General features: G+C 45.2%; 1 protein-coding gene and 1 long non-coding RNA gene across 3 annotated transcripts; one reads left to right on the top strand and one right to left on the bottom strand.

Annotated features, from left to right (window-relative positions):
* Positions 1-18,659: 18,659 nt before the first annotated feature.
* Positions 18,660-20,184, top strand: LOC121839019 (protein TsetseEP-like). Its single transcript, XM_042295026.1, has 3 exons — positions 18,660-18,672; positions 18,735-19,169; positions 19,257-20,184. The coding sequence occupies exons 1-3, from the start codon at positions 18,660-18,662 to the stop codon at positions 19,871-19,873; spliced, it is 1,065 nt and encodes a 354-aa protein (XP_042150960.1). The 3' UTR covers positions 19,874-20,184.
* A 3,092-nt stretch (positions 20,185-23,276) lies between these two features.
* Positions 23,277-24,701, bottom strand: LOC121839036. Of its 2 annotated transcripts, none has more exons than XR_006078555.1 (2): positions 24,491-24,701; positions 23,277-23,874 (listed from the first exon to the last, which is right to left on the bottom strand). It is a non-coding gene; the product is annotated as an uncharacterized LOC121839036 (long non-coding RNA). The 2 variants fall into 2 exon arrangements; XR_006078556.1 differs by having other exon boundaries at positions 24,123-24,636.

The raw sequence follows: 24,701 nt of genomic DNA, 5'->3' as shown, positions 1-24,701 counted from the left end.
AGTCAGTTCTGTGTTGAGAGGAAAACAAAATGCGTCGTTTGAGGCACAGGATAATTAAGTACAACTGTTGCTTGACACAGATCTGCTGTTTAGTCTTAAAGGGGAAAGGAAACATTAGGCTTTAGATTCCAGCTAACTGTAAATCCTGAAGTGTTTCCATTCCCCTTTAAGAATACAAAACCAATGACACATGGTGGTTGTCTTTAGTTTCTCAGTCAGACCTCAGGTTTTGTTTCTCAGTCAGACCTCAGACTGTGTTTACATTATTGCTTGGCTAACATGTGCACTATACCCATGTTATAATCACTTAAAGCATTTAAATCACACAATACCACCATAGATACCCGTATTGCTTGAATATTAATCACTTCAAGTGACTGATCTCCACTCCCTCCTGAGTCTTTACAGTTGAAGGCAAAGATCATACCAAATTATAGAGGATCAAGATGCTGCAATGTGTATCACAATCACTGTCAAACAAAGAACTAAGGCACCAGTAGTGAGAGACGCACGCCTCGCTCTTCTTCTTGGTCTGTGGTAAAGAGGTTGACCTGGAACTCTGTTTCAGTGTTTGGGTTCTGAACCTCTATTCCACCCATTAGTTGAGCCAGTCCCAAATGTCACCCTGTTCCCTGGGGCAGCAGGGTAGCCTAGTGGTCAGAGCGTTGGACTAGTAACCGGAAGGTTGCAAGTTCAAATCCCCGAGCTGACAAGGAACTCTGTCGTTCTGCCCCTAGGCCATCATTGAAAATAAGAATTTGTTCTTCACTGACTTGCCTAGTTAAATAAAGGTTAAAAATGTAGTGGACAATTTTTTTGTTGTCTAGAATAATAGAATAAACTCATGTTGACAGGGTTTCTCAAAAGCTTCCAAAATAGTATTTACAAAAGTGGGGGAGTGCCAAGACATAGGAGGCACAGTGGTTTTAACACAGCGCCCCCTATCAGTCATCTAGTGTGTATATACACCGTATAAATCATTTTTTGGTAATAAAAACAGGCAACATTATAGACCAGCAAAATATTAATACAGTTACTATTCACAACTTTAGTATATATTATACTAGACACATCAGTGTCTTGAAACACAACTAACAGAGTAAAATCAGGCTAGATTACAGACCAATAAACTATTACTGTCCCATGGGGCACTGGGCCTGTGTTGATTAACCCTGGGACTTCTATCCCATGGGGCACTGGGCCCGTGGGGATCAACCCCGGGACTTCTGTCCCATGGGGCACTGGGCCCGTGTTGATTAACCCCGGGACTTCTGTCCCATGGGGCACTGGACCCGTGGTCAAGAGGGCAAAGCATTCGTTGGGATTTTGCACTTTATACTTGATTAAAAGTGACACCTGGTAAAGACAATAATTAATATTTTTCAGTTAGTTTTTTCTTCATCAGAATGGGTAAACATACTCTTTTATTTGCATGCCATTAATTTAGTTTTATACAGAAACAATATTCTGTAGTTTTCAAAAGCCGATAAAAATAAAAAGGGACTTACCCTGACATGCAAGGGTGTGTACACCTTTAACAGACAGGGAGAGTAGATGGTTCAACAGATTTAGTTTGGCATCCTAAGCAGGATGTGGGCGAGGCAGCAGCAGCAGATAAATGTCATCATCTCTGTAGTTTAGGTAAAGCACTCATGTAATCTGTCGCAAAGAATCAGGCTACGTCCCAAATGACATCCAATTCCCTACATAGTGCACTACTTTTGACCAAGGCCCAATAGCGTGCCAGTGATGGGGTCCCTACCACAATGATCTTTCAGTGTGTCTCGTCCACTTGGTTAAGAACACTGGTGGTGTCTCTCCCAAACTACAGGATGGTGTTTCTGGTCCTATAAGATAAGTAGCAGGTCTCTGTGATGTGGGCAGAGCAGGAGTTGGTATTTGAAAGCCATCAACTCATACAGGTACACAGACAATATCATACAGAAGAAAACACAAAGGACAGTATGTTAACTGAAAAATAATGTAGGCCTAATACAAGATGACATGACTGGTGTCTCTCTGTTGAAGAATAGGCCGCAACGTTTCCCAAAGATAGTCGCCATTGGAGTCTGGAGCAGTGAAAACATGTTCTCTGGAGTGATGAGTCACTCTTCACCATCTGGCAGTCCGACCGATGAATCTGGGTTTGGCGGATGCCAGGAGAACGCTACCTGCCACAATGCACAGTGCCAACTGTAAAGTTTGGTGGAGAAGGACTAATGGTCTGGGGCTGTTTTTCATGGTTTGGGCTATGCCCCTTAGTTCCAGTAAAGGGACATCTTAACGCTACAGCATACAATGACATTCTAGAACAATTCTGTGCTTCGAACTTTGTGGCAACAGTTTGGTGAAGGCCCTTTCCTGTTTCATAATGACAATACCCCCATGCACAAAGCGAGGTCCATACAGAAATGGTTTGTCGAGATTGGTGTGGAAGAACTTGACCTGCCTGCACAGAGCCCCGAAATCAACCCCAACAAACACCTTTTGGATGAATTGGAACGCCGATTGCGAGCCAGGCCTAATCACCCAACATCAGTGCCCGACCTCACAAAAATTATTGTGGCTGAATGGAAGCAAGTCCCCGCAGCAATGTTCCAACATCTAGCGGAAAGCCTTCCAGAAGAGTGGAGGCTCTGATAACAGCAAAGGGGGGGACCAACTCTATATTAATGCCCATGATTTTGAAATTAGATGTTCGACAAGCCGGTGTCCACATACTTTTGGTCATGTAGAGTATGTCCAATATCCAACATCTGTGAAAAGAATACCAGATTGTTGAACACGCAATAGCCTATAATTGCAGTGCTGTCTTGTATGACAAGCTTTCTGAACCAATCAAATGGGCTCCCAAGTGGCGCAGCAATCTAAGGCTCTGCATCTCAGTGCATGAGGTGTCACTATAGTACCTGGTTTGAATCCAGGCTGTGTCACATCTGGCTGTGATTTTATTTATTTTTTACTTTTTTTTACCTTTATTTAACCAGGCAAGTCAGTTAAGAACTAATTCTTATTTTCAATGACGGCCTAGGAACAGTGGGTTGACTGCCTGTTCAGGGGCAGAACGACAGATTTGTACCTTGTCAGCTCGGGGGTTTGAACTTGTGTAACGGATGTGAAACGGCTAGCTTAGTTGGTGGTGCGCGCTAAATAGCATTTCAATCGGTGACGTCACTTCCTCTGAGACCTTGAAGTAGTGGTTCCCCTTGTTCTGCAAGGGCCGCGGCTTTTGTGGAGCGATGGGTAACGATGCTTCGTGGGTGTCAGTTGTTGATGTGTGCAGAGGGTCCCTGGTTTGCGCCCGGGTATGGGCAAGGGGACGGTCTAAAGTTATACTGTTACACTTGCAACCTTCCGGTTACTAGTCCAATGCTCTAACCACTAGGCTACCTTGCCGCCCCAAGCTGACAAGGAGTCCCAGAGGGCCGCGCACAATTGGCTCAGCGTCGTCCGGATTTGGCCCGAGTAGGCTGTCATTGTAAATAAAAATATGAGGGTGCACAATATGAGGGTGCTAACGGTGCATATGTTCAACCCATGGGTCACTGAAGAAACGTTAGTGTGCTACCTCAGCCGGTATGTGACCATCTTGCCTGGAGTGAGAGACATTAAGGACGCCCTAGGCATCTGGACAGGGAAGAGGCAGTTTTGTGTGCTGCTAAAGGAGGACGAGACCGGCCATGATGGATACCGCCATCCTCCTGCTTCTTTTTCCATTGGTGCAGACAGGGGCTACCTCATGTATGCTGGACAGCCTCGTTTCTGCAGGAAGTGTAGCATGTACGGGCACCTCGCGGATGCCTGCACACAGACAAGGTGCAGAAACTGTGGGACTATTGGACATACAATGAGGGATTGCACCGTGCCCAAGCGCTGCAGTTTGTGCAACTCGGAGGACCACCTGTTCCGTCACTGCCCGAAGGCAGTCCCCTCTTACGCCAGAGCGGTGAGCGGGAAAAGAGCGCAGAGCGGGAAAAGACCAGATGAGGGAGAAGGCATGGAACTACGCGCTATTGATGAGGTTGTGGATGAGCTAGTGATGGAGAGAGAACTGCGAGAGTCAGAGGAGAGCGGGAGTGAGACGCCATCATCATCTCACGAGGAGAGAGGAGAAGCGGACAGCAGTTGGAATAAGCAAGTGGAGGAGGAGAAGGGAGAGCCCACCGCGCCCGCGGCTACCGAGAGCTGGACAACGGTGAGAGAGAGGAGAAAGTGCTCGGTGAAAAGGAAGCAGATGAGCCCTGTTTCCCCACTCATCCGCATGGAGGCGATGGAGAAGTCCGCTTTGGGGGGGAATCGCTTCAGTTGTTTTGAAAGCGGGAAGTCTGAGGAGAAATGCGAGGGAAACCTGGGCAGCGCAGAGGAGACTCTGCTATCCCTGTCAGGCGCGGCCTCCATCGAGAGCAGCGGTCTGGCACCCAGTGGGGTTCCAGCACCCACGCAGATGGAGGGGGAGCATGAGGAGGAGGACAGTGTTTTCCCAACCCCTATCTTGGTGGACAGTCCTCCGACTGGAGACTGTTGATGATAAGATTGGAGGAACTGGACTCGGCCATGAACCAGGACTCGGTGGAATAAAGTATAAAGTAAGGCTGTTTATTCAGTGAAAAGTATTGCTCAGGCGTGCACGGACTCGTTCAATTGACTCAGAGGGAGACAGCTGAAGCGCGCGCCGAAACATGGTGTGCAAACCGCCACCAGGTTTTTCCAAGCCCACTCACCATATCCCCCTTTGGTTATATACCAGTTAAAACCGGAATAGGTCCAGGCAGGTGGCCCCAGACTATTTCGCGCATGACCCAAAGTGCTCCAAGGCAGGGTAGCGGTGGTGGTGGTATTGGAAGGCAAACACAAGGTGGTGCTCTTCAACTCCTGGGGGGTGCACTTAGTGACCCCCACCTCACGCCTAGAAACGGTATGGTCTTGTGGTAGATAAGAGGGAAGAGAGAGAGAGTTAGTTTCACCTGGCAGAGTAGAATTCAGTGTGTGAGTCTGTAGTGGGTGCATATGTTGGTCTATAAGCCATGTGAGTGTGCATACAGTGACTCCCCCTATGAGAAGAAAAATAACAAACAGGGGTCCTGAGTTCCCCAACCGTTCCCAGGGGGAAAGGTGTGATTTAGTCAGAGAGTATGGGGCTAAACCTCCCATTTTCCTTGGCTAAATAGAAGTAGAATTTGGGACCGACTGTAGACCACTTAGGTCAGTTCTGACTTCCGTCAGTGTGCGGGAAGGGTTGGAGCTGGTGTACAATGTGTGAGGTGGTGCCAAGGTGCGCCCAATTTACCTTTGACCTGGACTGAGTGTGAAGTAACCTCCTTCACTTCGTACGGACCAGTCCACCTGGGTTCCAGCCACTTTCTCTTGTGGACCTTGACCCTTACCCAGTCTCCAACTTTTACCTTCAGTGGTGCTGGATCTTCCGTCAGTTCTCCCTCCTGGACCTTGCGAACCTGAACAGAGAGAGCTGCAGAAAGTTCCGTTAGTTCTCTTACATAGTTAGACATAGAAATTTGTTGCACATCAAGGGCGGGCATATGACCTCCCTCCCTTGGTGGGCCAGGCATGACTCTTCCAGTCATTATCTCATGAGGAGAGAGATGGGTGCCTGACCCTGGTGAGGCTCTCATGGCCATCAACGCCAGAGGCAGGGCTTCGATCCATTTCAACTTCGACCCGGCACATACCTTAGCTATTTTGGATTTTAGCGTTTGACTAGCGCGTTCCACGAGACCATGGGATTGTGGCCTATAAACAGACCCAAATTTGTGTGTGATGCCAAATCGCTCCTCCACCTTTCTCAGGTGCTGATTGCTGAACGGATTTGACGCGGAATCCCATACCTGGGTATGAGTTCAGTTTGTAGCCATTTAATGACTGATTTCGCATCCTCTCTCGCCGTTGGAATTGCCTCTACCCATTTGGAAAACCTATCCACCATCACTAATAGGTATCGTTTCCCATTAACCACATTATCCGCCCCCATGTCAGTGTAATCTATGCTAATGTCCTGAAAGCATGCATTGGGCACTGGGTATGAGCCCATGGGTGTCTGATAGGGTTTCTTAGGGTTGTGGTCACCACAAATGTGGCATTCGTCGCAAAATAAGTCAGTCATGTCTTTCATGTGTGGATGCCACCATATGTGTGAGACCCTTTGCAGGGTTTTTAGGTTGCCTTCGTGTGTGGGGCCATGTGCTTCTCGTAAAAGTTCTGGGTCCATCAATGTGGACTGCTCCATGGGCATAGGCTGAGTCTGTATAGATATTCACAGTCTTTCCTTTTCCTCTGATGAGGGCCTGCGTCAATCCGATGATTTCAGCTAATTGAGCAGATACTGGTTGAGGGATGATGCCTGATTGAAGGGTGACATCACGAGGTGAGCTGTTTTTTCAATAGCTTTTGCTACTGCAGTGTGGAAGAGTAGTACATCAAGACCCTTCTCTCCCCCTCTTGTTTCTGGAATAGGACAGATGAGGTGAATCCTTCCTTTTCAGAAACATCCAAATGGAACTTGTTCTTGTAGTCAGGTGCAGTCAGAGCTGCTTCCGCTGATAGATCTGTTTTCAGGAGTGCTATGGCTGTTGATGCTTCAGCCGTCCAGGCCAGGGGTGCATGGAGGTTCCTTGGTCGTAGGATGACCGGTGCTGCCACCCCCTCTGGGCCTCACACAATAGTACAACACCTGATAGGTGGGGTCAGGTGCATCATGTCTTCGTCCCAGTCTGCAGTGTAGGGGCAGCCATCAGTGTCTCAGCTTGGGGAGTCTTGTATGGGTGCAGAGTGTAGATTTGGGCTGTCAGTTGGTTGAACCTAAACTGGATGTGAGGGGTGGTAAGGCCCTGTGGGTAGGCATTTTAGCCAGTATACTTCTTGGGTTTCAGACAGCGTGGGCGTCGGCTGGAGTGGCATCATCATAATTCTTCCTGGGCGATCAGGTGTTGAAGAGGGAGGGTTGGTGGATACTTCCACTCCACTTTCAGTAGTATTTGAGGGAACTTGATAGTAGAATAGGTGCATCCTGTGTCTACCAGGAACTGATGGGGGACACCCTCAACTTCACACATGATAGTTGGTTCAGTGTGCTGTTGAAAATGTTGTCTCCCTTCTCCTGCCGTGGGTGGTGGGCATCTACATGGCCAGGGCATGGTGTTCTTGCTGTTGCTGCTGCATGTGATTAGGAGAGGCTCCTCCTCTTCCTCTCCCTCTTCATTGTTGTTGCTGCGGGGAGAGTGGTTTCGTGCAATATCTGGCATAGTGACCGGGAATTCCGCAGTTATAACACTGGTAGTTTCCCCCTCTTGTATGGTCCTGTGTAGGGGCCCCTTGCTGTTGCAGGATACACTGCTGTGGGGGAGGGTATAGGGGTGGTGGGGCTGCCTGCTGTTGGATCATCTGAGAGACAGTCTGTGCTACGATCTGAGTGATATCTGGCTGCTCCCCTTGGTCTTGAGTTTCTTCTGCAATCATTTGTTTGGGCATGGTGGCTGCAGACATTTTATCTAATTCGTCTGATAATGTGTATAATGCGTTTATCTAAGTTTTAGTCAGTCCTTTCCCTCTCTTTTGTACTGTCGGTTTTGAAAAAATGTTCCCTATTCCTGTCTACCTCCCTCGCCTTTGCTTCTGCCACTGCCTCTTCTAATCCTTTCTGCATGGTGGACAGATCTCCCTCGGAAGGGAGACCCCCACTAAGGTAACCTGCTTGTGTCCATTTCAATTTAATACGTTCCCAAACCCTCTTTATTTTGTTGTATTGTTCCTTGCCTCCTGACCTGTCCCTGATTCGTTGGTCCAAGTAGTTGTTAAATTTTAGTTTGGGCGAAACCTCAGCCATCGTAGATAATATGTTTAATAAACTAGTATAAAATCCTTGTATACTTAGCCCGTCCTGGACATTACATCCAGGATGTATTCTTGGCGCAAACAGTAGTCTTAACTCTAGTGTTTCACCCTCGTATACAAAGTTAGAGGGCAATGGTGGATAGGCATCACTGGCAGAAAAAAAACAACTTGGAATTTCGTCTAAATAGGTCTCAGGAACGATCGCAGGTCAAACGTATCTAAAACCCAAAATAGGACACGCGGCAGTACACAACACGCCCGTGGACTAATACAAAACTGGTTACTTATTTAAACACGGGGTACACAACTCATCCGTAAAATAAAATGTTTAAACACGGGGTACACAACTCATCCGTAAAATAAAATACCTACCATTAAACACGGGGTACACAACTCATCCGTGAGATAAAATATTTAAACACGGGTACACAACTCATCCGTAAAATAAAATCCCTACCATTAAACACGGGGTACACAACTCATCCGTAAAATAAAATCCCTACCATTAAACACGGGGTACACAACTCATCCGTGAGATAAAATGTTTAAACACGGGGTACACAACTCATCCGTGGAATAAAATACGCGGCCGTACATAACGCACCCGTAACAGTATTATTCTCTAATTAATATGCTCTATCCTTGATCGTACACAACGCATCAACAGGACCTTTTAATTTGGTTTAACATACTACAAGACCTACTCGACAGTACACAACACATCAGTAGGACATTTTACATGTAGATTATTGATACATAAACCCTTATAACATACTACTCGACAGTACACAACACATCAGTAGGACATTTTACATGTAGATTATTGATACATAGGTAAACATCCTATTCCATAGTACACAACAGTTCAATAGGATGATAACCAATAGGAGCAATACTTTTCAACCAGCCCCGTTAATGAGTAATTTAGTAGGTATAATTTAGCAACAATTCATACTCACTCCCGGTACCACTGATCTCAATTTGGTTATAGACTATATTCGAATATGCAGATTTGAATTTAACAGGTTCTGCTTACCTTTTTTTTAGGAGATCTCTGATCAGTTTCCCGAGGTGGGCTGAATGGTTGGTGGCTCCTGGATCAGGTCACCCGTCCCTCTGGATCCGATCGTTCCGTGACCGGTCCGTTCCTCACATCAACCTGCGACGGATCGAATTTCAGGTTCGTTAGAAACCATCCTCTGCTACCAGATTCTGTTGATGATAAGATTGGAGGAACTGGACTCGGCCATGAACCAGGACTCGGTGGAATAAAGTATAAAGTAAGGCTGTGAAAAGGCTTATTCAGTGAAAAGTATTGCTCAGGCGTGCACGAACTCGTTCAATTGACTCAGAGGGAGACAGCTGAAGCGCGCGCCGAAACATGGTGTGCATAGGATTTTGTACATAGAAAGACGTAGGTAGAATCGTCTTTGTTCTTGCTTCGGTTGGTTGGCGTGGAACACCAGGGCTTGGTCACCAGGGCTTCTCCATTGGTGCAGAGCTGAGTTCTTTGTTCTCTGTGCTGAGGTGTGTGTGTGTGTGTGTGTGTGAACTGTGGTTATGGAGTTTCAGCCATCTGTGCGGGGGGGTGCCAGTGCGGTTAGTATCTGCTGGGAACAGGGGGAGGGGAGGTTATGAAACAGAGAGCATTTATTAGTGCAAGCTATAATTGCATGGTTAGGCCACAGGCAGACAACAGTCAGTGAATGTTTTATTACATGTGTTAATATGTTATTACAAGACCATCCTTTCCCAGACAGGCCGCCAAATGAGTTAATGTACTTAAAGTGAGTTTGGAAAATAATGTCATATTTAGATAGTTGTCTTTTTCCCTCTTTACCTCATGTCGTCTATTATTAACCTAGCTAGCATCAATGTTAGAGGGCTTAGGAACCCAGTTAAAAGGGCGACTGTTTTTTCCCATTTGTCCTTCATTCGCTTCTCTGTGTGTTTTTTACAAGAAGTACATTTAAAAGATCAAAATGATGTGGAGAGGTTTACGCGGGAATGGTTTCAGGGAGAGTCCAGGTGGAGTGTCGGAGGGGTGCATTCTACAGGGGTTGGTGTTCTATGTGGGAATAGGGATTTAAAAATAGTAGGAAGTTTTTTGGCAGTACACGGGAGGGTTTTAATAGTAGATATCGATTGGAAGGGTAAATGTTTTAGATTTATTAATGTATATGCACCATCGACACCCAAGGAAAGGAGGGAAATGTTTAACGACCTAGACGCTATTTTTATGACAAACAGACAGGTGTTTATGGGGGGAGATTTTAATGTGTCATATGACCGAGGTAATCTAGGCGGGCATCTTGTAAAAAGTATTATAGGTAAATATAATTTGGTTGATACTTATAGAATGGCGCATGCGGATGATCCCGGTTTCACTTGGGGAAACAGCAGGGGCTCGAGGAGCCGAATAGATGATCTGTTTGTTCCGCGTGAACTCTGTGTGTCCTCCGCGTGCGTTACACCGGTTTTTTATTCGGACCACAGTTGCCTGTCTGTGACAGTAGAATTAAAAACAATTGAATTTGGAAAAGGGTATTGGAAAATTAATAACGGCATTTTACATGACAAAACAATTGGGTTTCAGGTCTTTTTTCCAGGGCTGTGTAGCTATGAAGCCTTTTTATTCTACTGTCATAGAGTGGTGGGAGAGCACAAAATTAAGAATCAAGATTTTTATTCAGAATTTTTGCAAAGACAAAGTACGTAATAACCACACAGAATTTTATAAAGTGCAGAATGAACTAAAAGATCTACACATCCAAGGACATGTAAATGGTGGTGGATTAGATAAAGACAAATTGGGTATCCTGCTGAAAAAGCAACACACATTATTTGAAAAGAAAGCTCGAGACTTCATTTTTAAAAGTCAGCAAGATAAATGGGAAAATGATGAGAAGTGCTCTGCATATTTTTTCAAGCAAATTAAATCACGGGGAAAGAGGAGGACTATTTCGGCTTTATTGGACCAAGATGGGGAGATGGTTGAGGATGGAGATGGCATGCTTGGTGTCGCTACACACCATTTTTCTCAGCTATTTCAAAAACAAACAATTGATTATGAGAAAGGGACTACATTTTTAAAATGCGTGGATGTGCATATACCTTTGGTTATTAGAGACCAATTAGAAGGGGAATTGAAATTAGATGAAATTCATATGGCACTGAAGAGCATGAAAGATAACAAAGTACCAGGAGTGGATGGGCTCTCTAAAGAGTTTTACATAGTTTTTTGGGATATAATTGGATGTCATCTGTTGGAAGTGTTTAGAGCTATATTTGGTTTGGAGCATATGGGAGTTTCGATGTGTGAGGGGGTAATCTCTCTACTGTATAAAAAGGGAGACCCCAAGACATTAGCAAATTGGAGACCTTTAACAATATTGTGTGTTGACTATAAATTATTAAGCAAAGCCGTAACTAATCGCCTATCTTCTGCCATGGCATATGTTGTTGGTTTAGACCAAACATGTGGTGTGGTGGGGAGAAGATTAACCTGGAACTTGCAATTGCACAGAGACGTTCAAGCCTATTTAGAGGAAAGGCACCTGCCAGCTATTACTGTGAATTTGGACCAGGAAAAAGCCTTTGACATGGTAAACCATGAGTTTTTGTTTAGAATTATGGAAAAATTTGGGTTTGGAAATAATTTTATGAAATGGGTAAAAATTCTGTATAGTAATGTGGGTAGCAGGGTAAATATTAATGGGAATATTGGAAATGTTATCAAGCAATTACGAGGTGTCAGACAGGGTGACATCTGCTCTATTGTATGTTTTATATATTGAACCGTTCGCATGCGCAATTAGGACTATCTTTTAGTGGGAAGGTGTTAGTGCTGAAGGCGGACATTCTGCCTTCATTACTTCACCTTGCCTATGTGTTTCCCATGCCGGTGTCACTAAGAAAAACTTTCATACGGGTACTGTTTAATTTCTTTTGGGGGGGATATGAGTACATCCGTAGAGATCGGATGTACCAGTCTATAGAGGCTGGTGGAAGGGATTTCCCTCATATTCCTCTCAAGCTAGATGCGTTGTTCTACTCAAACATTTGTTGTCTTTTGTCGTCTTCTGTACACAAATGTCACATTTTAATAAAATTCTGGCTGTCTGTACCGTTAAGGTTAATGGTGAAGTGGGATAATAGTAAGCCAAAAGCTGAAATTATCCCGTTACATTTTAAGAAAATAGTGGAATGGGCAAGGAAAACCCCTGTCTGCAAAGTAAAGGAAAATGTAATCAACCACAGATTGCTGTACGCGAAATTAATAGAAAATTGTCGTCCTAGAGACGGATTACCAATATCGCCTTCCACCTGGATACGGACACAATTAAAAGGGTTAGACAACAGACTGAAAGATTTTAATTGGCTTGTTTTACACAGACGTCTTCCGGTCCGTTCAACTTTATACGATCATAATTTGACCCTAAATAAATTCTGTCCCAGGGACAATTGTTTCGCAATCGAAACAATTCCACATGTTTTATGGGAATGTTCTTTTGCTCAATCAGTTTGGGGGAAAAGTCAACAATTTTTTGAGATTTAAAAAAACATTGATTATGAAGGGGTTGCCAAACTTGAAATAAAAAATGTGGAAAGGGTGCAATTATTAGCATTAGTGACTCTGGTGTCCCTTATCAAGACCAAACTTTGGGAGGCCAGATGTGGTGCAGTTAATGACACCCTCAAGTGGTCACCGACGGTATTGGTTCAATTTATAAAACAGGAAGTTTGGAAAAGAATACAATTCGAAATAGATAAGGGGGGCATTGCATCAGTAAAACAGAGATGGAAAGGGATTTACCCGTCATTGTAAATGTGTTTATAACCGATATATAAATGTATTACATAGGTACAATTGAAATGTAAACTAAAGCCTTTGTAGATATGTAGATATTTGATATACACTGAGGTTTACTCAGAGTGCATTTTGGCATATGTATATATTTTTATTTATAGAATTGTTTGTATTGTTTTTGGAGATTGTTAGAGGCATGTTAATCTTGAATATAGGCCAATAATACTGGTCAGGTTCTGCAGAACAGCACTTTTTTTTAGGAGTTTTGATATTCTTATATTGTTACGGTACTTGTTGATACTGTTTGTAAGTATCCATGTTATGTACAACGTTATGCACTAAATTTGTAATTGTATTTGAATGTGAAATGAAAATAAAAATTATTTCCCCCAAAAAAAAAAAATCAACGGCGAGGTTATTAAAAACCAGGGGAAGTGTCCTCATAGACATGTTAAATCAGAGGATTAGCTTGCTAGCTAGTTTACTGGCTTGATTGGTATAGTGTCCTGTATTGTGGATGACTTGAGTAACTGACTTTCTCTGCTTATCTTGAGAGTAAATGTATAATGTCAAAAACTAAAATCGATAGCTAAAGTATTCATCATCAAGGCCTAATCCAGCAGGGCTCGGTTGGGCTTCAACCTCCGGTTGGCTATTCAATCACGTTGTGCAAATGGTGCGCGTGACAGGTGACTTCTTGATTTGCTCAAAATCACGTGTCATCTACAGAACACAACCAATCAGACAAATTGAACCACAACATGGCCCGCCCACAACTCTCCCAGAAGTAATTCAATTCTAGAAAATCCACACCAGTTTACTGCTGGTACCAATGACTGTAGGCGAGTATTTAGCCTATTGATGGAAATGAAGGTTAGAAAATATAACGCAGTCTAATGCTGCGTTCATAACCACGTGGGAAGGTGGTAATTTCCAGTAGTGTTTTAGGCTGAATAACATGAAAAATAGTCACATTAATGAATGGCATTCCAAAGTCAAAATGTCCAACAACTCTAATCAATCATTCTAATCAATCATCATCATCCTTATCGTCTTCTGGTAAACATTTTTGTAATCTATATTAATTTATCATGGGGTACAGTATCATGGGATGGGATGTATTAGTGTGTGTGGATGTTCATGTGTGACTTAAGGCAGAACAGGGAAGGTAAAGGATGCAAATTCCTTCTACTGTAGTATCTTTATGGAAATGTATGAGCCACAAAGACGGTTCAATGAACTTGATCATTTTTAACTTCTCCTACCAACTGGGGGATAAGAACACTACACAACACCTTTACAGGTAAGGAAATATCATCAATTTATTGTTTTATCATGGACAAATTACTGTTGAGAATATTTTAACAACTCTCAGGTCAATTTCAATTCTGTGATTATTCGGCTTCAGGGGAAGGGATATGTTTTTCTTTTTTAAAGTAGCTAAAACAATTCTCACAATGTGAGTTTAGCTATTGCATTCCATGGGTTTGTAAGTTTAGTATGTAGTCATGGTTTTACAGTAAAGGAGTTTAGTATGTGGTCATTGTTATACAGTAAAGGAGTTTAGTATGTAGTCATTGTTATACAGTAAAGGAGTTTAGTATGTAGTCATTGTTTTAAGGTAAAGGAGTTTAGTATGTAGTCATTGTTATACAGTAAAGGAGTATAGTATGTAGTCATTATTATACAGTAAAGGAGTTTAGTATGTAGTCATGGTTTTACAGTAAAGGAGTTTAGTATGTGGTCATTGTTATACAGTAAAGGAGTTTAGTATGTAGTCATTGTTATACAGTAAAGGAGTTTAGTATGTAGTCTTTGTTTTAAGGTAAAGGAGTTTAGTATGTAGTCATTGTTATACAGTAAAGGAGTATAGTATGCAGTCATTATTATACAGTAAAGGAGTTTAGTATGTAGTCTTTGTTTTAATAAACTCCTTTATTGTTATAAACTCAGTAAAGGAGTTTAGTATGTAGTCATTGTTATATAGTAAAAACTCCTTTTATGTAGTCATTGTTTTAGTATGTAGTAGTCATTATTTTACAGTAAAGGAGTTTAGTATGTAGTCATTGTTATACAATAAAATAGATGAGTGTAGTTCCATATCCACTCTTTCCTTTCCCCAGACTGGCTTCATTGGGAATACTACAACCATGGGCTTCCCTCTATGCCTATGTCTTCTCTCTTTGTAAGTAAGAGTTATCTGCTTGAATACTCTTGTTTTTGCCACATGGAGTACGCCATAAAAAGGAAAATGACATTATCATAATATTAATGTAGGTTGATAGAAGATTGATTTTTATGTCTCTTCACTTTCAGGATTTTCACAACTGCTTTTGGTTCAGGTTTTAGTGACGACACAGCGCTTCATGAAAACTCTTATAAGGAAAAGTGGATGGCATCTATACCTGATGACCAACTCCTTTCAGCTGTTACTATTCCCGGAACTCATGAGAGCCTAACTCTGTATGGTGGACCTCTTATACAGTGTCAGGCTTGGACCTTGGAGAACCAGCTGAAAGCAGGATTGCGGTACTTTGATTTACGTATAGAGGCCAGTATTTTCCACAACACCCTTGATGTCATGGATGGGCATATAAAACATACCAAGTTCCATGACGTGCTAAACATTCTGTGGGAGTTCTTGGGCAAACATGACAGTGAGACTGTACTTTTGAGAGTGACACTGCAAGGGATGAGTATCTGGAATGCTAGAGAATCTATCAAGGATTTGATTAAGAAATCCAAAGATAATGTATGGACAAAGACGTTGGTCCCCCACATGCGAGACGCGAGAAGGAAGATCGTCTTTGTGCAGAGTACTAATTTCAATGTCGGAACCCTTAACCATAACACTTTCGTCACTTACGATGGATGGTTCAAAAACATTGAAAACAAGATGAAAACGATCACAAAACATCTGAAAGAAGCTCAAAATAATTGTGCTCATACAATTTCCTTGACTGACACATCCGCCACAGGCTTTTTCATAGGCCCTAAAACTGTGGCCAGAGTGGTTAATGATCAGCTCAATAAGCTCTTAGGTAAACTAAAGACAGGCTCTGATAAACCAAACTGCTTTGGGGTAATCAGCATGGACTTTCCCAGTCCAGACCTCATCCAGAACATCATTGAGGTCAATAGACAACCAGGAAGCGGTTCATCTGATCACCTAGTAGAGCCTGAACCAGAGCCTGAACCAGAGCGTGAACCAGCAGAGCTTGAACCAGCAGAGCATGTAGAACCTGAACCAACACAACCTGAGCCAATAGAAGAGCCTGAACCAGAGCCGGAACCAGCAGAGCCTGAACCAGCAGAGCATGACAAACCTGAACCAGCAGAGCCTGAGCCAGGAGACCCTGAGCCAGTAGAAGAGCCTGAACCAGTAGAAGAACCTGAACCAGCAGAGCCTGAGCCAGTAGAGCCTGAACCTGCAGAGCCTGAACCAGCAGAGCCTGAACTCGCAGAACCTGAACCAGTAGAGCCTGAGCCAGTAGAGCCTGAGCCCACAGAGCCTGAACCTGCAGAGCTTGGACCAGCAGAGCCTGAACCTGCAGAGCTGGGAGAATCTGAACAAAGAGAGCCTGAACCAGCAGAGCAAGAAGAACCTGAACCAGCAGAGCTTGAGCCAGGAGAAGAGCATGAACCAGCAGAGCCTGTACCAGTAGAGTCTGAACCTTTAGAGAGGCCTGAACCAGTAGAGCCTGAACCAGCAGAGCCAGCAGAGCCTGAACTCGCAGAACCTGAACCAGCAGAGCCTGAGCCAGTAGAGCCTGAGCCCGCAGAGCCTGAACCAGCAGATCCTGAACCAGCAGAGCTTGAAGAATCTGAACAAAGAGAGCCTGAACCAGCAGAGCCTGAACCAGCAGAGCCTGAAGAACCTGAACCAGCAGAGCTTGAGCCAGGAGAAGAGCATGAACCAGCAGAGCCTGTACCAGTAGAGTCTGAACCTTTAGAGAGGCCTGAACCAGTAGAGCCTGAACCAGCAGAGCCAGCAGAGCCTGAACTCGCAGAACCTGAACCAGCAGAGCCTGAGCCAGTAGAGTCTGAGCCCGCAGAGCCTGAACCTGCAGAGCTTGAACCAGCAGAGCTTGAAGAATCTGAACAAAGAGAGCCTGAACCAGCAGAGCCTGAAGAACCTGAGCCAGCAGAGTTTGAGCCAGGAGAAGAGCATGAACCAGCAGAGCCTGTACCAGTAGAGTCTGAACCTTCAGGGGAGCCTGAACCAGTAGCGCCTGTACCAGCAGAGCCTGAGCCAGTAGAGCCTGAACCTGCAGAGCTTGAACCAGCAGAACCTGAAGAACCTGAACCAGGAGAACCTGAACCAGCAGAGCCTGAACCAGCAGAGTCTGTACCAGTAGATTCTGAACCTTCAGGGGAGCCTGAACCAGCAGAGCCTGAGCCAGTAGAAGAGGATGAACCAGCAGAGCCTGTACCAGTAGATTCGGAACCTTCAGGGGAGCCTGAACCAGTAGAGCCTGAACCAGCAGAGCCTGAGCCAGTAGAGCCTGAACCAGCAGAGCCTGAGTCTGCAGAGCCTGAACCTGTAGAGCCTGAAACAGCAGAGCCAGCAGAGCCTGAACTCGCAGAACCTGAACCAGCAGAGCCTGAGCCAGTAGAGTCTGAGCCCGCAGAGCCTGAACCTGCAGAGCTTGGACCAGCAGAGCCTGAACCAGCAGAGCTTGAAGAATCTGAACAAAGAGAGCCTGAACCAGCAGAGCCTGAACCCACAGAGCCTGAAGAACCTGAACCAGCAGAGTTTGAGCCAGGAGAAGAGCATGAACCAGCAGAGCCTGTACCAGTAGAGTCTGAACCTTCAGGGGAGCCTGAACCAGTAGCGCCTGTACCAGCAGAGCCTGAGCCAGTAGAGCCTGAACCTGCAGAGCTTGAACCAGCAGAACCTGAACCTGAACCAGGAGAACCTGAACCAGCAGAGCCTGAACCAGCAGAGTCTTTACCAGTAGATTCTGAACCAGCAGAGCCTGAGCCAGTAGAAGAGGATGAACCAGCAGAGCCTGAACCAGCAGAGTCTGTACCAGTAGATTCTGAACCTTCAGGGGAGCCTGAACCAGCAGAGCCTGAGCCAGTAGAAGAGGATGAACCAGCAGAGCCTGTACCAGTAGATTCGGAACCTTCAGGGGAGCCTGAACCAGTAGAGCCTGAACCAGCAGAGCCTGAGCCAGTAGAGCCTGAACCAGCAGAGCCTGAACTCGCAGAACCTGAACCAGCAGAGCCTGAGCCAGTAGAGTCTGAGCCCGCAGAGCCTGAACCTGCAGAGCTTGGACCAGCAGAGCCTGAACCAGCAGAGCTTGAAGAATCTGAACAAAGAGAGCCTGAACCAGCAGAGCCTGAACCCGCAGAGCCTGAAGAACCTGAACCAGCAGAGTTTGAGCCAGGAGAAGAACCTGAACCAGCAGAGCCTGGGCCAGCAGAGTCTGAACCTTCAGGGAGCCTGAACCAGCAGCGCCTGACCAGCAGAGCCTGAGCCAGTAGAGCCTGAACCAGCAGAGCCTGAACCAGCAGAACCTGAAGAACCTGAACCAGGAGAACCTGAACCAGCAGAGCCTGAACCAGCAGAGCCTGTACCAGTAGATTCTGAACCTTCAGGAAGAACCTGAACCAGCAGAGCCAGAGGCAGTAGAAGAGGATGAACCAGCAGAGCCTGAACCAGCAGAGTCCTGACCAGTAGAGCCTGAACCTTCAGAGCCTGAACCAGCAGAGCCTGAGCCAGCAGAGGATGAACCAGCAGAGCCTGTACCAGTAGAGTCGAACCTTCAGGGAAGCCTGAACCAGCAGAGCCTGAACTAGCAGAGGTTGAACCGATAGAGCCTGAACCAGTAGAGTCTGAACCAGCAACACCGGAAGAACCTGAACCAGCAGAGCATGAAGAGAGAACAGAGCCTGAACCAGCAGAGCCTGAGAATCCTGAACCTGCAGAGCCTGAACCAGCAGAGCCTGAACCATTAGAGCCTGAACCAACCAGCAGAGTTTGAACCAGGAGAAGAGCATGAACCAGCAGAGCCTGTACCAGTAAAGTCTGAACCTTCAGGGGAGCCTGAACCAGTAGCACCTGTACCAGCAGAGCCTGAGCCAGTAGAGCCTGAACCTGCAGAGCTTGAGCCAGCAGGACCTGAAGAACCTGAACCAGGAGAACCTGAACCAGCAGAGTCTGTACCAGTAGATTCTGAACCTTCAGGGGAGCCTGAACCAGCAGAGCATGAGCCAGTAGAAGAGGATGAACCAGCAGAGCCTGAACTCGCAGAACCTGAACCAGCAGAGCCTGAGCCAGTAGAGTCTGAGCCCGCAGAGCCTGAACCAGTAGAGCCTGAACCAGCAGAGCCTGAGCCAGTAGAGCCTGAACCAGCAGAGCCTGAACTCGCAGAACCTGAACCAGCAGAGCCTGAGCCAGTAGAGTCTGAGCCAGTAGAGCCTGAACCTGCAGAGCTTGGACCAGCAGAGCCTGAAGCAGCAGAGCTGAAGAACCTGAACAAAGAGAGCCTGAACCAGCAGAGCCTGAGCCAGTAGAAGAGGATGAACCAGCAGAGCCTGTACCAGTAGAGTCGGAACCTTCAGGGGCCTGAACCAGTAGAGCCTGAACCAACAGAGCCTGAGCCAGTAGAGCCTGAACCAGCAGAGCCTGAGCCTGCAGAGCCTGAACCTGTAGAGCCTGGACCAGCAGAGCCTGAACCAGGAGAGCCTGAACCAGCAGAGCCTGAGCCAGTAGAGCCTGAACCAGCAGAGCCTGAGCCTGCAGAGCCTGAACCTGTAGAGCTTGAACTAGCAGAACCACAACCAGCAGAGCATGAAGAACCTGAACCAGCAGAGCCCGAACCAGCAGAGCCTGAACCCGCAGAACCTGAACCCGCAGAACCTGAACCAGTACAGCCTGAACCAGCAGAGCCTGAGCCAGCAGAGCCTGAGCCACCAGAGCCTGAACCTTCAGAGCTTGGACTAGCAGAACCACAACCAGCAGAGCATGAAGAACCTGAACCAGCAGAGCCTGAATCAGTAGAGCCTGCACCTGCAGATTCTGAACCAGTAAAGACTGAACCAGCAGAACCTGAGCCTAATGCCGCATTGCCTGAACCGGCAGAGCCTGATCCAGTAGCACCTGAACCAATAGAGCCTGGGGAGCCTGAACCTCCACGGGAGCCTGAACAACCAAAGGAAAAACCTAGGAAGAAGAAGAAATGTCATAAGAAACATAAGACTAACATATAAGTATTAACATACAATTCAGTTATTGTCCAATGAAACTCAGACCTGTGCCCAAACCCCCCCAAAATATATACAATGTAAAATCTTCCAAACATGTATTTGTCCAGACTTCCATTGTGTTCTGAGGCCATGGTAAGAGGCAGCTAAATAGACTGTAGTTGATGTGTTGTGAGATGAGAGTTCCACTCTTCTAATACAGTTTGAAACAATATACAGCAGAGGTGTCAAACTCATTCCACAGAGGGCCTAGAGTCTGCAGGTTAGACAACCAGTGGAGGGGAGTTCCTTACTAATTATTGACCTTATTTTATCAATTCAAATCAAATCAAATTTTATTTGTCACATACACATGGTTAGCAGATGTTAATGCGAGGGTAGCGAAATGCTTGTGCTTCTAGTTCCGACAATGCAGTAATAACGAACAAGTAATCTAACTAACAATTCCAAAAAAACTACTGTCTTATACACAGTGTAAGGGGATAAAGAATATGTACATAAGGATATATGAATGAGTGATGGTACAGAGCAGCATAGGCAAGATACAGTAGATGATATCGGTACAGTATATACATATGAGATGAGTATGTAAACCAAGTGGCATAGTTAAAGTGGCTAGTGATACATGTATTACATAAGGATGCAGTCGATGATATAGAGTACAGTATCTACGTATGCATATGAGATGAATAATGTAGGGTAAGTAACATTATATAAGGTAGCATTGTTTAAAGTGGCTAGTGATATATTTACATCATTTCCCATCAATTCCCATTATTAAAGTGGCTGGAGTAGAGTCAGTGTCATTGACAGTGTGTTGGCAGTAGCCACTCAATGTTAGTGGTGGCTGTTTAACAGTCTGATGGCCTTGAGATAGAAGCTGTTTTTCAGTCTCTCGGTCCCAGCTTTGATGCACCTGTACTGACCTCGCCTTCTGGATGACAGCGGGGTGAACAGGCAGTGGCTCGGGTGGTTGATGTCCTTGATGATCTTTATGGCCTTCCTGTAGCATCGGGTGGTGTAGGTGTCCTGGAGGGCAGGTAGTTTGCCCCGGTGATGCGTTGTGCAGACCTCACTACCCTCTGGAGAGCCTTACGGTTGAGGGCGGTGCAGTTGCCATACCAGGCGGTGATACAGCCCGCCAGGATGCTCTCGATTGTGCATCTGTAGAAGTTTGTGAGTGCTTTTGGTGACAAGCCGAATTTCTTCAGCCTCCTGAGATTGAAGAGGCGCTGCTGCAACCTTCCTCACGATGCTGTCTGTGTGAGTGGACCAATTCAGTTTGTCTGTGATGTGTATGCCGAGGAACTTAAAACTTGCTACCCTCTCCACTACTGTTCCATCGATGTGGATGGGGGTGTTCCCTCTGCTGTTTCCTGAAGTCCACAATCATCTCCTTAGTTTTGTTGACGTTGAGTGTGAGGTTATTTTCCTGACACCACACTCCGAGGGCCCTCACCTCCTCCCTGTAGGCCGTCTCGTCGTTGTTGGTAATCAAGCCTACCACTGTTGTGTCGTCCGCAAACTTGATGATTGAGTTGGAGGCGTGCATGGCCACGCAGTCGTGGGTGAACAGGGAGTACAGGAGAGGGCTCAGAACGCACCCGTGTGGGGCCCCAGTGTTTCGGATCAGCGGGGAGGAGATGTTGTTGCCTACCCTCACCACCTGGGGGCGGCCCGTCAGGAAGTCCAGAACCCAGTTGCACAGGGCGGGGTCGAGACCCAGGGTCTCGAGCTTGATGACGAGCTGGAGGGTACTATGGTGTTGAATGCCGAGCTGTAGTCGATGAACAGCATTCTCACATAGGTATTCCTCTTGTCCAGATGGGTTAGGGCAGTGTGCAGTGTGGTTGAGATTGCATCGTCTGTGGACCTATTTGGGCGGTAAGCAAATTGGAGTGGGTCTAGGGTGTCAGGTAGGGTGGAGGTGATATGGTCCTTGACTAGTCTCTCAAAGCACTTCATGATGACGGATGTGAGTGCTACGGGCGGTAGTCGTTTAGCTCAGTTACCTTAGCTTTCTTGGGAACAGGAACAATGGTGGCCCTCTTGAAGCATGTGGGAACAGCAGACTGGTATAGGGATTGATTGAATATGTCCGTAAACACACCGGCCAGCTGGTCTGCGCATGCTCTGAGGGCGCGGCTGGGGATGCCTCTGGGCCTGCAGCCTGCGAGGGTTAACACGTTTAAATGTCTTACTCACCTCGGCTGCAGTGAAGGAGAGACCGCATGTTTTCGTTGCAGGCCGTGTCAGTGGCACTGTATTGTCCTCAAAGCAGGCAAAAAAAAGTTATTTAGTCTGCCTGGGAGCAAGACATCCTGGTCCGTGACTGGGCTGGGTTTCTTCCTGTAGTCCGTGATTGACTGTAGAACATGCCTCTTGTGTCTGAGCCGTTGAATTGAGATTCTACTTTGTCTCTGTACTGGCGCTTAGCTTGTTTGATAGCCTTGCGGAGGGAATAGCTGCACTGTTTGTATTCAGTCATGTTACCAGACACCTTGCCCTGATTAAAAGCAGTGGTTCGTGCCTTCAGTTTCACACGAATGCTGCCATCAATCCAAGGTTTCTGGTTAGGGAATGTTTTAATCGTTGCTATGGGAACGACATCTTCAACGCACGTTCTAATGAACTCGCACACCGAATCAGCGTATTCGTCAATGTTGTTGTCTGACGCAATACGAAACATCTCCCAGTCCACGTGATGGAAGCAGTCTTGGAGTGTGGAGTACAAGGGAGGAGCAAAAACCTGCAGACAGTCGGCCGTCCGTGGAACGAGTTTGAAACGTGAAACGTGATACAGTATATCTGGTTCTTCTTTATGTACATTACAATTACGATTGGCTCTCTTATTCAATGTTACATGTACATTTCACCTTAATAACATTTGAAATAAAGATTAAACCAATACATTTATCTGGTCTTCCTTCATGTACATCTTCATCAACTGAACCGACTAGGCTAGAGCGAGAGCTAGAGTTGCTTGAGTGGGAGCGTGAGAAGCAACCAGTAAGTTCCTCCTCTGCCGGCAGCAACACTGTCATTCCAATACACAGTCTGATGTTTTGAGTACAATTGCAATTGCATGTTTAATAGAGAAGACAAATCTGACACTACCTTGCAGTTGAAAACGTGATGGTTACTGGTAACTTACTGCTTACTTGGCACTATTTGATGATTTGTTTCCCACCCAAAGAATATTGCAACTTCTAACTCATAACTAAACCCACAGTCAGTAACTCCTAGAGGGTTAAATGTAATGGTTCTACTGGAAATAAAACTTCACATTAATGTAGTCTTCCAAATGACCAGATCCTCCCTCTTGAAATGTATCTATTCAAAGATTTGGAGTTTATCATCGTTTTCTGCGATGAAACAGGAAATACGTTTTAAAAAAGGTCATACAGCAGAGTTTCTAAAAGTTTATCTTGAAAGGTAAGTCAAAAACAACTAGATATGTCCAGCAGACACACAGATATTATTAATTGTAATGCATACATTATGATCCATAAGAAAATAGCCGATGCATTAGTCAGGTACTGCATAACAGGATTTTCTGAGTGCTCTTGAGAATGGAATATGAAAAACAACTCAGACACATGCCTACATGATGAAGTCAGGTAAGAGCTTTAGGCATACAGTGCAGATAAAGGGTGTATTGTTCTGTCACATAGGTCATCAGACCACACAGGTGACTTCTCTGTCTGGTCTAACATGGGCTGGCTGGGCTGGGTCAAAGTTTCTACAAACAATGAGTTGGCCTTTATCCTCCTTTTATGGTGTAGGAAGATGTAGAGTAGTTATTTTCCAGCGTTGTCAATAGAATCTGAAATGCATACTTCATTTTTTTGATTATGGACCATACAGTGGCTCTATAGACAGTAGATAATAGACAGTGCACTATAATAGTATTTATGACAGTGTAAAGCTCACCGCGATTACCAGCCTTTTTCCCCTTGATGTCATCAACAACCCTTAGAAAAGAAGATCCATCCATTGGCAGAAATCTATACAGAAAATAATAAGAAACTGCTGATTCACTAGGAACTATATGATGTGGCTCAAAACATGTTAATAAAATAAATACAAATGTTTTATGGTACAATCCTAGGCCATATTTTGTCTTTCTTTTCTTGTTAACTAGATATTCTTTGTTATTCTTTGTTAGCTAGCTAGCTACTTCCAGGAGAGTCCCTAGCAACTGGTAAGCAATTCAGCTAGCTAAGATAACTACAATTTTATGAAAAATAGTTACTTTTTCCAAAGCCTATCTTCTTAGTTTATTGCTTGTTTTGTCTCCAATTCAGTCTTGCAGTTTTCTTTTGCTTTTTTCCCCAATGTACTTCATTTATTTCAGCAGCTGCTGCTCAATTTGGAATCGAGACTACACAAATATTGTATTCAGTAGGCTAGGCAGTAGCTATAATAGCTCATAGGAGCAATGATTTCAGCCAGAGACTATCATACCATGGTCTATCAGTTGATAATAATATAGTTGCACTTGAAACTTGTTTGTAAAAGGTTTTGAAAAAAAAAACTGTTTAGTTAGCTGGTCAATTACTGTATTGGTTTACCGAGTGGCGCAGCGGTCTAAGGTACTGCATCTCCGCGTCACTATCGTACCTGGTTCGAATCCAGGCTGTATGACATCTGGCCGTGATTTAAAGTTCCATATAGTGGGGCCCGGGTTTGGCCGAACTAGGGCGTCATATATAAATTGACTTTACCTAGTTAATTTTTTATGATCAACTGCTGTTGGCCTGTTTCGTTACCTCGAGAAAGGAAGACGGGAAAACCCCTCTATTTCCTCCTGTGGAGTTGAAGCGTGTGACGT

This window comes from Oncorhynchus tshawytscha, linkage group LG13 (genome assembly GCF_018296145.1).
Source record: "Oncorhynchus tshawytscha isolate Ot180627B linkage group LG13, Otsh_v2.0, whole genome shotgun sequence".
NCBI lineage: Eukaryota > Metazoa > Chordata > Actinopteri > Salmoniformes > Salmonidae > Oncorhynchus > Oncorhynchus tshawytscha.
Note: the sequence above shows the minus strand (reverse complement) of the source record. Positions and strands in the feature narration are given on the sequence as shown.